Genomic DNA, 13,198 nt, shown 5'->3' on the forward strand with positions numbered 1-13,198 from the left:
GATGGTTTCCTCAATTAGCTAACATTTATGTTTCAACTTCATTTTAGGCTTGCAACCTGGCAATGACTACAAGATCTACCTTTACACTCTGAACGAGAATGCACGCAGTTCCCCAGTGGTGATTGATGCCTCCACTGGTAATGATCTTGTCTGATTTTTCTGCTCATGCTAACACAGAGTAATTACATATGCTCAGGCAGAAGTTGTCTATATCTGATCACGTATAATACTTACTATGACTTGCAGCAATATGGTTTACTACCGAGTTTGGGAAGGGTGTCAGATGATGCCGTTCAGGTAAAGAATATTCTTGCCTTTACTGCATTGACTTGTTTCCTTTTGTTTTCATCTAGCTATCGATGCTCCTTCTAACCTGCGCTTCCTTACAACCACAAGCAACTCCCTTCTGGCTACCTGGCAGCCTCCACGAGCCAAGATCACTGGCTACATCATCAGATATGAGAAACCTGGCTCACCACCCAAGGAGGTTCTGCCTCGCCCTCGGCCCAGCACCACTGAGGCTACTATTACTGGTACCTGTCTCTGTTTTGTTGGGGAGCTCTTCACCTGAAACACTTAAATTTGAAGAGAGAGGGGGAAGGCCTAATTGTAAATTGTGTTGATGGTCAGCTAAGAGAAAGACAAAATTTTGTTCTTTAATGACAGACAGCAGTTTTATAAACACACCTGTCCTACAAACACAATACACTTCACTAATCCAATCAACCATCAGATTGGAACAATCCATAGATGTTTGTTTCTACTGCCACCACAACTGTCATCCATTCAAGGAAAAAAACCGATGACTCTGGCACCTCATCAGTCACACATTTTGAAGATTCGTTATGTTTCGTGCTTGCAGTGTCCATGATCCCAGCTGCCATGGTCAGATTTCAAACTTGCTTTGAGGAGCAGGAGGCTGGACTCTGTACTGTCCTGAAAACCTCAGATCCAAAATGCACATACCCATACTATCGACATACCCACCTCTCATTCTGCCTTAGATCCCACACATAATCATAAAAGAAAAGCAGCTCTTAAGCTTACGATAGCTTTATGTCCTTCCTCCCTCCTTAGGTTTGGAACCAGGAACTGAATACATCATCTACATCATTGCTGTGAAGAACAATCAAAAGAGTGAACCCCTGATTGGCAGAAAAAGGACAGGTAAAACAAAGCTCTGGATTGTTGTGTGCCAATAGGAGATTATGTCTTCCACTTGAAGAATACAATCTCAGGACTGAAATAATTTATTATTTTATTTAAAACATCCTTTTATTTAAAATATCCTGTTCGTACCACTCAGCCACACCTTTTTTATGAGTCAAATAGGCTTTGTAAGGAGGTTTTCCTTTCTAGGATGCAGTAGGTAAGATTCTGAAGTTACATTAATCACATATAGCTGTGTTTGAACGCTAAGAACAGAACAACGTGCTTGGTGCTTGATTCTTGCCTGGGTACCTAATTGATAATTAAATTAGGGTTAACATTCACATTTCCGTCTAGCACATGATGGCATCAAAGGTGGAATCTATTCATTTGTTGCCCATTGCATTTCTCTTACTTTACACACTCCACAGTGTGACATTGAGATACCTGTAGCAAGCAAAATATCGGCTGTATATCCAAATGTGATCAAGGAGCTAGTTTCTTACTGCACACCAGTGATTTTTCTTAAACTGATAACCTGTGAATATCTCTTGCAATAATTTCTTCTCAATTTGAGCAGTGGTGGCTTCTTTGGGTTGCAGTGTTCAAAACTTTTGCTCAGCTGTATGAAATTTTCATACCAACACACTTCCTACGCCTATGTATGAAAGATACACATATATTTATATAGTATATAAATATATATAGAGAAATTACCTCCGCAATCACGAGGTCATAAAAAGTGTGTTGCACCTTGGGATGATTACTAATCTTTGATGCTTGGAGTGGTGTACAGCATCCACTCTAGCTGTTTAATATACCATTGTTAATTTGCCACGCTTTGCTTTATGGCTTCTAACCTTTCTTTGGCTAGATGAGCTTCCCACGTTGATTACCAGACCGCACCCCAACCAACCTGACATTCTCGACGTACCTTCCATTGATGAGGGGACCCCTTACCTCACAAACAATAGGTATGACAATGGAAACGGTATCCAACTTCCAGGCACCTCTGGGCACCCGCAGACAATAGGACACCAGGGTCAACAAGTCTTCTTTGAGGAGCACGGCTACAGACGGCCTGTACCCACTACAGCAACTCCCCTTAGGCCAGGGTCGAGGCGGCAACCACCAAATGTAGATGAAGCAATTGAAATCCCTGGGTACCAAGTGCCTATCATAGTCGAACCTTCATACCCTCACTCCCGTGGGCCCAGGCGCAACAACAGCACAGGTCAAGAAGCTCTTTCTCAAACAACCATCTCTTGGAGGCCGTTGCTGGAGAGTTCTGAATACATCATCTCATGTCAGCCAGTCAGCCAGGATGAAGATACTCTGCAGGTAACTGAACTGTCTTAGCAGACGAATGGTGTTAGCCTCACCTGTGGCAGCAGATGTCTCTTGGGAGTCTTTACTGTGTTAAGGGAGTGACAGTTGGAGTTGGCTTAGAGTCATACTAACATGTAGCTGAGAGCAGGATAAATGCCTCCCTCCTCTCCTTCATGGAGAAGGCTACAGGATAAAATTGCTAAAACTGAAAGCCCTTGACATGCTGTCAGTATCAACATTTCACCAGGGAAGGGGGCAGTCAGGGAGATGATTGGGAGTTTCAAAGACTGAGGTGCTGCTTCTCCAAGTCAAAAGAGTCCCTTAGCTCCTCTCCTTTTGTCTCCCTTGTTTCTCTGAAATGGCAGTAATAATATATCCCTCATGAACCATAGTCCAGAGTAGTCAAGTTTAACTTGATATTGTTTGAAGTTCTCAGAATGTCTAAGGGGAATGGGCTGGCTCCATCAAGGTGTAGAGCATAGAAGTCAATCTATCACTCTTCCCTTTCCAGTGACTTGGCATTGCCTTTTGTTGCAGTTCAGGGTTCCTGGCACTTCCTCCAGTGCTACACTCACTGGTCTTACAAGAGGGGCCACCTACAACATCATAGTGGAAGCCCTGAAAGATCACCGGAGACAAAAGGTGCTGGAGGAGGTAGTCACAGTTGGCAATGCTGGTAAGTAAAAGCTTTATGGAGTCTAGGTGAACCTGTGCTGTCCCTGACTCATCTCGCTTACCCAAGGCAACGTACGTGGTGCCCGGGCTTGAGAATAGTTCAGAAAGGAAACTTCTCCTGACAAGGAGAGTTCACAGCAGGGCACTGGGACAAGTGATTTTTGAAGTCCACTGGTTTTGGATAACTGACATGCTGATGGTGTGACTGGAGCTGTTCTGTTGTCTAATCACGAAGAATGTGCTTTGAGGCTGCATACACTTGTCTAGGGTCAGTGCCCAAGAGAGCAAGAGATCTGGTATATACTGCTCTCAAAGAATGTCTGGGATGACAGTGATGTTGCAGATTCCTTCCCAGCAGCAAAGATCTCCTGTCACAATAACACATCATACTTAAGGGAAGGTGCTGGTGGCCAGCTTAACTGCTCTGTCAGTCATTTGCCACTGCTTCTGTGTTGGTTATCCAGCAGCGCTGCTAGATTATCCTAAAGGTCTGGCAGCAGGGCAGGCTGCCTGTAGAGATGCTGATTAAGCACAAACAGGCAGCACTTACAAGCCACGTGACCAACCACAAGTACTTGTGGTCCAAGACAGCACTTGCCACAGCTGGAAAGCCCAGAGCCCACATGCACCCTGTGGGGCCTGGGCTCTGCTTTTACCAGCACAAGGGTCTGGTCCACAACTCTTTCTCTCCCTCCATCTCCTCCTGTGTGTGATTTGAGGTCAAAAAGAAGAGGACAGGATGGGAGAAGAGGAAATGAAGAGTTAAGGTTTACTTTGGTCACCCATTGAGCCTTTCCATGCAGGTTCCTACTGCCCCCACCTCCCTGGGAAATAAGGCTGTTTCTCCCTTTCCAGTACCCCAATTGCCTTATGTCTGTCATAGACTGAACTGAGAGCATTAACTCTTGACCCTGATCACCACACACCAAACTGGTGGTTGTAAAACACCCACCTTCCAATCAAGGCACACCCCTAAGGTAGAAATCAGTCTGTCCAACAGCATGGTCTGGTCTCATTCTCCCATCCCCCTGCCATGAGCTAGAATCTGAAGTGCCCCCCAAAAGCGCACACACAGCTACCAACTTCTTGCTGTTCCCCAGCATCTCGCAGCACGTTTCTCTTAAAAATAGGATAAGTCAGGTTGTTGCTTTCCAGCAGCAAATGTGAAAACTCACACTTGTTTGAAACTTGGCAAATCAAAATGAAAATGGCCTTCATGTCAGGTTTTTTTTATCATTCAACTGCTCTGACACATGCAAATGGAAAATAAATCACAGGGCATCTGGACTGCTGACGGAACCATCAAGTATATGCCCATGGGGTAGCTCCATTACTGCCAGGATATTGTAAGAAAAAATTTTAAAAAGCATGTATTCAGTGAAAATCATTCTGTCTTTCAGTAGTTCCTATTGCTCTGTGTGTGATGCCTGTTTCTTTTCTTTTTGTTCCAGTGTCTGAAGGACTAAACCAGCCAGCTGACGACACCTGCTTTGATACTTACACTGGCTCCTTCTACTCCATTGGCGAGGAATGGGAGCGGTTATCTGAAACAGGCTTTAAACTCTGGTGCCAGTGTTTAGGCTTTGGCAGTGGTCATTTCAGATGCGATTCTTCTAGTGAGTAGCTTGCTTTTGACCATCCCTGTCTCCAAGCTCCCTGAGCACTAATGGCATGTTTGACAGAACCAATCTCATCCAAACATGATGCAAATGAATGCAAGCTCTTAAGTTTTTAAACCAAAACAGTGTTTTGCATCATGAGAAGTGATGGAAAACTTTGGTTGCTTCTGAGCTGTGCAGCTTATCTAGTATTGCCATTCACTGCATCAGCAACAATCAATATTCTATTGATACGTAATGACTTTTTCACCAAAGTCAAATGTTTGTTTTATTTTCCCTACCCTTGCTGGGTATGTCTAGGTAATGTGTAAAAGTGAGATAGGCAAGATGCCTATGTGACAGTATCTGAGTAGCCATTTAAGAAGACAGCTCTGAATATTGAATTATGGTTGAATCTTCAACTCCTATTATACACATCATTGCAGTGGGCCAGACAGGACTTGTGTGGATTTCAGGGTATTACAGCATCTGTTCTGCATTGTAGACAGTCTTTGCAAAGCATCTTGTGGAACCAGTTTTCTAATTTTCTTAGCTGTTCTTTGAAGCTCTGTCAAGCAGGCAACACCTCTGCTGGGGCACTAACTTTTATTCTTTACAGGACTGTGGTTTACATGGAAGAGTATCAAACTTCACATAAGGGAACGGAACAAAAGTCTGTGATTGAGTGGTTTAACACAACACATATCCAACTAATTTAAATTGTGCTTTTAAATTGTGGATTAAGCTGACCAAAGAGGGTATTTCTGCAATTTGCATAGACTCAGAGGAGTGACTGCAAGGAAGACACTTGTTCTACAGGATTAATATTTATATTTCAAATTTGATACTGTGATACAGTTTTACTGGGTATTTGCTCAAAAAGGAGCATTTAAAATACTTTTTCTCTCCCTTCCTGCCCCACATCTATTCAATTCTCTTTAATTTCTCTTCCTCTCCCCTTCCCCACTCTTTGTCACATCCTACTTACTCTTTTCCCAAGAGCCTCTAGCCATTTCCTAGAGCTGTAACAGTCCTCAGCAGTTAAAAGATGCAGGAGCTGAACCCATTTCCTCTGTGGGACTTATATGAGCTGGAAATATTCTCCTGCCTCTCTCTTGGTTCCTGAGACAACACCAAGCTGTTCTCCTCCTGCTATGTCGCTGCACTGTAGGGGATAACTCCTGCTTCTCTTGTTCCTCTGCCTTCTCCAGAGTGGTGCCACGATAATGGTGTAAACTACAAGATCGGGGAGAAGTGGGACAGGCAGGGGGAGAATGGCCAGGTGATGAGCTGCACCTGCCTTGGAAATGGAAAAGGAGAATTCAAGTGTGAACCTCGTAAGTCTCCTTCTGATGTTAATTTCATTGAGCTCCCATTCAGGGAGTTTCAGCATCTCGGGGCATTCCCATTAAGGTCCTGCTGTAGGGGCAAGCAGAATATCCGTGTGCCTGATTCAGAGTTTGGAGGCTGAGTTAGTGACAGATTGAACCTGTTCTCACAGGAGCTGAAGGCATAAAACTCACCTTTCCAAGCTTAAAAAGAAGAAAATGCTCTTTTGTTAGCTAAGGTCACAGCACACTCAGCATCTGTCTGCCTTTGGCCCTGGAGCCACACAAGAGGGACATGTCACTGCACTAAGTGGTGTAGATTACCCTAATCAGTAACAAAGGACTTTTCTGCGGGGCCTGTCACCTGAAGATCCTCTACGCTTCACACTATGGACTAAAGTGCATTGCTGTTGTCATGCAGATACACTCATGTTCGAGTTTAAAGCTGGAGAGCTATAAAAATGACTGATGTTCCCCCTGCCAGTCAGTGAGCCTCCAGTCAAACAGGGAGAGCACGCTGGCTAGAGGCTCCTGTTCTGATCGCCAAGCTTCTCCGAGAATGCTTAAAGCCAAGCACAGGCTGTGCAACTGAGCTATTCTTGTTCCTCCACAGATGAGACCACGTGCTATGACGATGGGAAAATGTACCAAGTTGGAGAGCAGTGGCAGAAGGAGTACTTTGGGGCCATCTGCTCCTGCACTTGTTACGGAGGACAGCAGGTAAGCAGGAGGGACTTGGCATGCTGAACACAAGGAATGAAGAGAGGAGGGCTGTGCTGGAGTGCACTAGTTCTAAGACTGCTGGGTTTCAGGTCAGATGGCGTCTAATGCGTGGCCAAACCAAGCCCATAGAAGAAAAATAATTAGTAGGAGAGCTTAAGTACTTGCAGGGACTTGGAGTCAGGGTCTGTATGGTATAAAATGGGCGCAACCTCACTGGTGTTGGTGGAGCTGTACCCACATGTGTGGATACTGGCAGCCCCTTGGCCATCCGCATCAGTGGGATCTGACCGGTGCACGCACCTTCTGTTTCTCCAGGGCTGGCGTTGTGACAACTGCCGCAGACCCAGCGTGGAGGTGGCCCCTGAAGGCTCTGCTGGCCATACCTATACACAGTTTACACAGAGATATCACCAGGCCACAAACACTGTGAGTACACTTTCCTTCTCTGCCCTTCCTTAGCTGTGAGTCCGGTCTATGGCACAGATACGTGGGGGTCTGTACAGGGCTCAAGGGATAAGAGCAGCGTGTAGCTTTCTGCTTGGTCAGAAGTGCATGATAGCCACTGATCCAGCAAACCACCACTCTGCACAGCACAGAATATACGCTTGAGCTCACGCTTCCACAGACCGTGTTCAGTACCACACTCACGTCAGCGGGACTGCTGGTGCTGGGATGTGCCTGCATGCTCTGGCTGAGGCGGTAGTGCATGTAGCAATTTCCTAGTCCTCACTTGCTGCTGTAAACCAGCTGTGTGCTTTGTGCTGAGAAAGCTGAACAGCTACGGGGGCTGGCAACAATTCTCAGCCCAAACCACACCACAGAAGTGTCCGTCCTTACAGGAGGCTAACTGCTTTCCTTCCCTCCTGACAGAACGTCAACTGCCCAATTGAGTGTTTCATGCCCCTAGATGTACAGGCAGACACACAACATCCACGGGGAAAGTAACATCCAGCAAGACTTCTTGCGGCCATGGCAACAGACAAACCAAAGTATAAATACCTATGTGCCACGATTACCATCCAAACTGGAGTGATGCTAGCAAAACTGCATCTTTTGAGAATGGCCCTCCTGCTCTGGAGCCATTTTCCCAGCTTAAGCTCAACTCACAGCTTCTCCAAGCGCCACTCTTGGAGTGTTTCAGACTTTTCTCATGATTGATAGCAATTGTCTTGTTTTTGCTCTAAGTGTTGAATACCAGTCAGTATTTTCAAATTTAAAGAAAAAAGGGAGAAGATGCTAAATCACAAATTGGTGAGGGATCAAAATATTAAGGGGGAGGGAGGGTGTAGAAATTAAAGGCTCCCGTGCTATGCCAAGAACATATGAGCACAACATTACTGACGTTTAGCAATAGGAAAGTCCACCAAACACTTCTGCTTTCACATAAGCGTGCAGCTAGCAATAAGATAGGAACAGTAAATCCAATCACTGTGATATTTAAAATATGCACAGTCCTAATTCTTTCTCAATGATCCTAGTATTTTTTCTAGCTGTATCTTTATATCTCATACTGTTATTTATCAGTTTTGTTCCCCTGACCTTCAAGTGTTTTTATATGGGAATAAAATGTATTGAAGACACTTAGTATGCAGTTGACAAAGAGGAATTTGGTGTAATTATGATCAGTGATTATTTTTATACTGTAAGTGCCAAAGCTTTACTACTGTGGAAAAGAAAAAACAACTCTTTTAATAAAAAGATTTACAAACCAGACATGTAGTTTTAAGTGATTCTCTTTACTACCGTGGAATCTAGGATGAAGATTATTATTCTGAGCTGGAGTAACATTGCCTTGAAACAAGATGGAACAAACATCTCAATGAAGCATGACGTAAACCTTCAAGAGAATATATGTAGAGCAGTTTGTTAATTAAAGACTTCCAGCTGCACCCCCTGCCCCAGTAGAGCGCAGAGACACTCTGAGTATGTATGCCACACTGCAGGAGGCAGAGGCTTGCTTTGCGGGGAATAGGTAGAGGAGAGAAAGGGGGGAGGGAAAAGAAAATACTCCCTGCTTTGGACATTAACTAACTGAGGTAAAGAGATAGTCTTCAATGCAGCCAGACGCTTAAATAGCTAGAATCAACTATGCTTTCAGTGTTTTGAGTTGCCAAAATTAGCAAGGCCATCCACACCTGTGAAGTTGGATGTGTTCAAAGCTTAACTGCAGTGCAGTGACTCCCCCACAAGTCCAAATGGCCGCTGGGTCTCTGAGACCCTGCTCTGTGCCTTGCCCCTGGGGAAGACCACAGTTCACCCCTCTCTGCAGTGGAGGATAACTAACTTACCTGTGACGATCTAAAGAGGGGCTATCACAGCCTTCTTTCAACTCTCAGCTATTCCATCTCCATTTGCAACACGGTAAATTCAAATAAAGTCTGGAACTGAGCCTGTTTAGGTCCTAGTGAGCAAGCCCTCAGGCACTGCTGCAACAATGTCATAGAAATCCTTCCCTTACCTCTGCAGAAAGTCTCACAAAACAGAGGGGGACAGGTAGCACCTGGGCCTATGTCCGCATGTTACGGGCAAAGACAGCTTTCAAGTCTACTGTGCTGCTACCTCATGGGCTGGGGAGGGAGGTAAATGAAATTCTCCTCAAAACCTTTTTTAAAACAAAGCCAGTCTTAGTTACAATGAACAAAGTTAGCAGTACATCCCTTTAGCTTGCGCTGCCACTGCTGCAAAAACCTGTACAGCATTTGTAAATACAGAACATGAAAGGTTCTGTCATGATTCCTCAGGCCGCATTCCTCCCTTGCTACAAAAGCACTGTATCACTCAAGTCAATGGCTTTCTCTGGATTGAATAAAGCATAGCATGAAAATAGAATTTGGCTTCTTGACATGAGACACACATGGCAGTTGTTTTCACAGATTGCTAGCTATAGAGCAACCAAAACATTTACAAATGGTAAAACGATTGCAGCAGAAATCAGTTAGATCCCACCAATGTTCAAGAGCCAAACGAGTACCTAAAATACATGAGAACTAAAAATGGCATAGACACAGAATACTTGCCTAATAAACCAGGTTTCTATTAATTTGTCCTTCCCACATGAGGGTTGTCTACTGGTTTCTACCAATTGCAAAGATCCCTACTTAGTCACTTTGACACTACTTCACTTCAGAGACACAAAGGAACTGCCCAGCTGAACAGTAGTCGCGGTCCACCTAATCTCCTCACTCTAACGTCACATCGCTTGTAAGAGCAACAACTCTTCCTTCCCCACAGTAAGCATTATAGGATAAAATTATTTAAACAGTGCATTTGCCTAAGTGAGTTCTCTGTAGATGTTTGTCCATGCCTTAAAGCAGGAAGGTTTACATTGCTGATAATTTCTGTTGAACATTTACTACTATAATGCTGGGTATTCTGTCATTCAGCTAAAGCTTTTATTTTCAGTTACGTTTGAAAACCACTAGCAGAGCACAGCACATAGGTAGTAGAAACTTGTGAGATCCAAAGCATCAACCACAAGCCTTTCCTTTTAGAAACTATCAGCAACAAAAGGAACCAAGGTTTTTGAAGGTTCCCATGCTTCACCCAGGCCGTACTGCATAAAGCAGCAACCAAACAGCCACTGGACATCAAAACACAGGCTCGATTTATATCTGTGATCCACCTGAGCACAAAGATCAACTAATGTCCAACCCAAGTTACCTTCAAGGCAGGGTCAGCTGCCCAGGTGGGGATGAAGGGAGCATCTGCCCCTGTCAGCAGGGAGCTTTCAGATGCCCTGGGCTCCCAAACAGAGCACTTGCAGTTATGCCAAGCCCAGTGGCATTTAAGACCTTGGCTGTTTCAGAAGTGGAGGTGCATCTCCACGTGGTTGTCTACTCAGCTAACTCAGAGCTTCTGTTAGAGCACAGGAACAACCAGAGCCAGGACTCTCTATTCCAGTGAGGAGCCCCTTGGTGGCTGAAGGAAAAACAAAACAAAACAAAAAAACCCCCCACCAAATCCTCTGTACTGACTGCAAAGGCTGAGAATGATTCCTCCCTGCTCTCTGTTTACTTCCACACTTTTGGGACCTGCTGTTCTCCCAGCACAAGACCAGCCAGGGGCAAGGCACCATATGGTGATGGTGCAAAACAGAGCCTGTCAGCAGCCTACTCTTCAAAAAACATCAACTGAAGGGAGCAGACCTAACCCCCTGTGAGAAGAGACATGTCCTTTCCTGTGGGAAACAAATACTAAGCAGAGCTACACAGTTCACTTTTAATTATTGTAAATATCAAAGGGAGAAGTCATTCATTGAACTAGCAGATCAGCATACCTCATAAGGAACCCTTATGGACCAAGGAAGCCTTTTCTTACAAAGAATCACTCATCTGGCCTGCTGTCCTGGGGGAAGGCTCACAGCTCTTAAGCCTGACTGTCAGCAGGGACTTACTACCAGCAGGGACTGGATCCCCCTTTTAGGGCACCTCCCAGCAGTTTAGAAACAGCAGCTCCTGATCCAACCTCACACACCAGCAGCTTGGAGCCCTTGCTTCCAGACCTGCAGCCTCCTACAAGGACACCCATGGCTCTGTGCCCAAAACAGGAGGTGGTCAAGTGCCTGAGCTTCACACAATGCCAATTCCCTTCAAGGGGAAGGCTTCAAGCTAGTAATTGTCACCGCAGCCGGGGGTGGGGGGGGTGGGTGGGTGACAAGCAACCCTGGGAGGGCATTCCTGTGAGGTCACCCCACACTTGGAACTAGACCAGAGCTTTTCACCAGCCTTTAGTCCGACAAGTGAGGCAGGGTAGTCAAGGTCACTTTGCCTGGGACATGGAACTCTTAGGTGCAACTCCCCGATTCTGTATGACTCCTTTAACCTTACCATAGGCACAACAGGCGGCAAAAGTATCCCTCTACAGATGCTGTGTATGTAGAAGACTGCAAGCTCCTCAGCACAAGTAACAAAGCAGACAGGCCCCAGATGATAGGTGTCACCTTAGTTAGCATCTCATGCAGAGATCTCATCTGGAAGATTAGTACCTATTAACTTCCATCAGTAGATTAAACAGTGCCCCAAGGACAGCAAACAAAGGGTAAATGATAAGCAGGAATACACAAGAACAGGAGCTGCCAGATGCTTATCACCAGTCTCTATTTTAGCCGAGGCTTTAGAAGATGCAGGTAAAGAACAGGCTAACGGATTCCTGAGAGAACCTCACAGCATGGTATGTACCAGTTACAGTCAAAACAGCATGACAGAAAAGACATGTAAGGAGGAAGAGAACGGTGGAAGAAGAGTCCAAAACCCAACTTTTAAAGTATAAGCTAATAAAAACAGGGAAGACTCCAAACAGTGGCAATCCATCAGAAGCAATGGCACAGAAAGCAGTCAGGGGCCAGGGCTTGCATTAGCACAGCCAACAGAGAGGCCATTAAGCAAAGGACCATCTTTATTTTGGACTACTGTCTTAATCTAGGCCCAAAAAGTAGAACCCTTTCTACCCTGTCCTGCCTAATTCAGCCACTTGGAAATATTCTACTGTAGAGATCAGAAAAGAAAAAATAATCCACTGTGGAGATCAGGAAAGAGAGGAGACTGCTCCCTTTCAGGCCAGAGCAAGGGCAGTGCTGGGCACACAGAATTCCTGGGCAGTGCCCAGTGCCTAAGACACAGGAAAGGCAAGGGGAGCACATGTACATAGAGCAGAAGGAATGAGAGCATTAAAGGAAGACAAGCATGTGGATTATGAGATCTTAAATGACTCATATCCCCCAGGAAGTATTTTTGCTTTGGTCAGTTCGAACCAGTCTGGATCAAATGGGCAGTTGGGTAAAATAAAATACATGCCCACAGTCACGGCAAGTCAGCAGCAGAGCCAGGAACACAACCTGAATTTCCCCTCTTCCAGGACTGACTCCTACCTATGCACCCCTGCTACTGCTTGAGCAAAGGGAACACATGCAGGCTTTCTGCTCTGTACCAGCTGAGATCAGAGCTGCGACAGAAGTGTTTATTGCAAAACTGTGGACTGTTCCTTGCCAAAACTGAACAGATTTTATAAAATGGAACCAAAAAAATCCCTTTGAAATGGTCACAGCAATTGCCAGAAAAAACGTGTCTGGGCTGTTACTTTATTCATCTCACTGTGCTCCAGATTTTCACTTTGTTTTTCTAATCAGAGTTCAAATCTGCTTAATGCAAATTGCGCACAATGGAGAAGGGATGCTTCCCAGATGCCTGCCTATGAACTCTGAATTGAACTCTCCGGTATGAGAACAAGCATGTCAAACTGGCAGGAATGAGTCTTTTACCTTAGAGAAAGCAATCTGACACTGCCTCTCAGCCCAAAGCACATATCTAGGGCAGGATTCAGAGCACCGAACTCAAGGTTGCCTTGCACAAAGGACCCACTCCCCTCTCCTCACAGGGGAAGAGGGTAATAGATTAGAAG

At 45.1% G+C, this 13,198-nt stretch overlaps 1 protein-coding gene across 6 annotated transcripts in view; it reads left to right on the plus strand.

Annotated features, from left to right (window-relative positions):
• Window positions 1-9,631, plus strand: part of FN1 (fibronectin 1) — a 55,595-nt gene extending 45,964 nt beyond the window's left edge. For 4 of the 6 annotated variants that reach the window (XM_049801896.1, XM_049801920.1, XM_049801930.1 and 1 more), the window contains 10 exons: window positions 48-137; window positions 354-533; window positions 1,078-1,167; window positions 2,024-2,490; window positions 3,016-3,154; window positions 4,605-4,769; window positions 5,963-6,088; window positions 6,693-6,799; window positions 7,118-7,228; window positions 7,673-8,515. In XM_049801896.1, the coding sequence (XP_049657853.1) occupies window positions 48-137; window positions 354-533; window positions 1,078-1,167; window positions 2,024-2,490; window positions 3,016-3,154; window positions 4,605-4,769; window positions 5,963-6,088; window positions 6,693-6,799; window positions 7,118-7,228; window positions 7,673-7,747 (1,550 nt within the window). In that variant the 3' untranslated portion in view covers window positions 7,748-8,515. Of the gene's footprint in view, window positions 1-47; window positions 138-353; window positions 534-1,077; window positions 1,168-2,023; window positions 2,491-3,015; window positions 3,155-4,604; window positions 4,770-5,962; window positions 6,089-6,692; window positions 6,800-7,117; window positions 7,229-7,672; window positions 8,516-8,557 lie in introns of those variants that run through there. The other 2 variants (XM_049801900.1, XM_049801909.1) reach the window with 2 other exon arrangements.
• Window positions 9,632-13,198: the final 3,567 nt, after the last annotated feature.

This window comes from Accipiter gentilis, chromosome 1 (genome assembly GCF_929443795.1).
Source record: "Accipiter gentilis chromosome 1, bAccGen1.1, whole genome shotgun sequence".
Lineage (NCBI taxonomy): Eukaryota > Metazoa > Chordata > Aves > Accipitriformes > Accipitridae > Astur > Astur gentilis.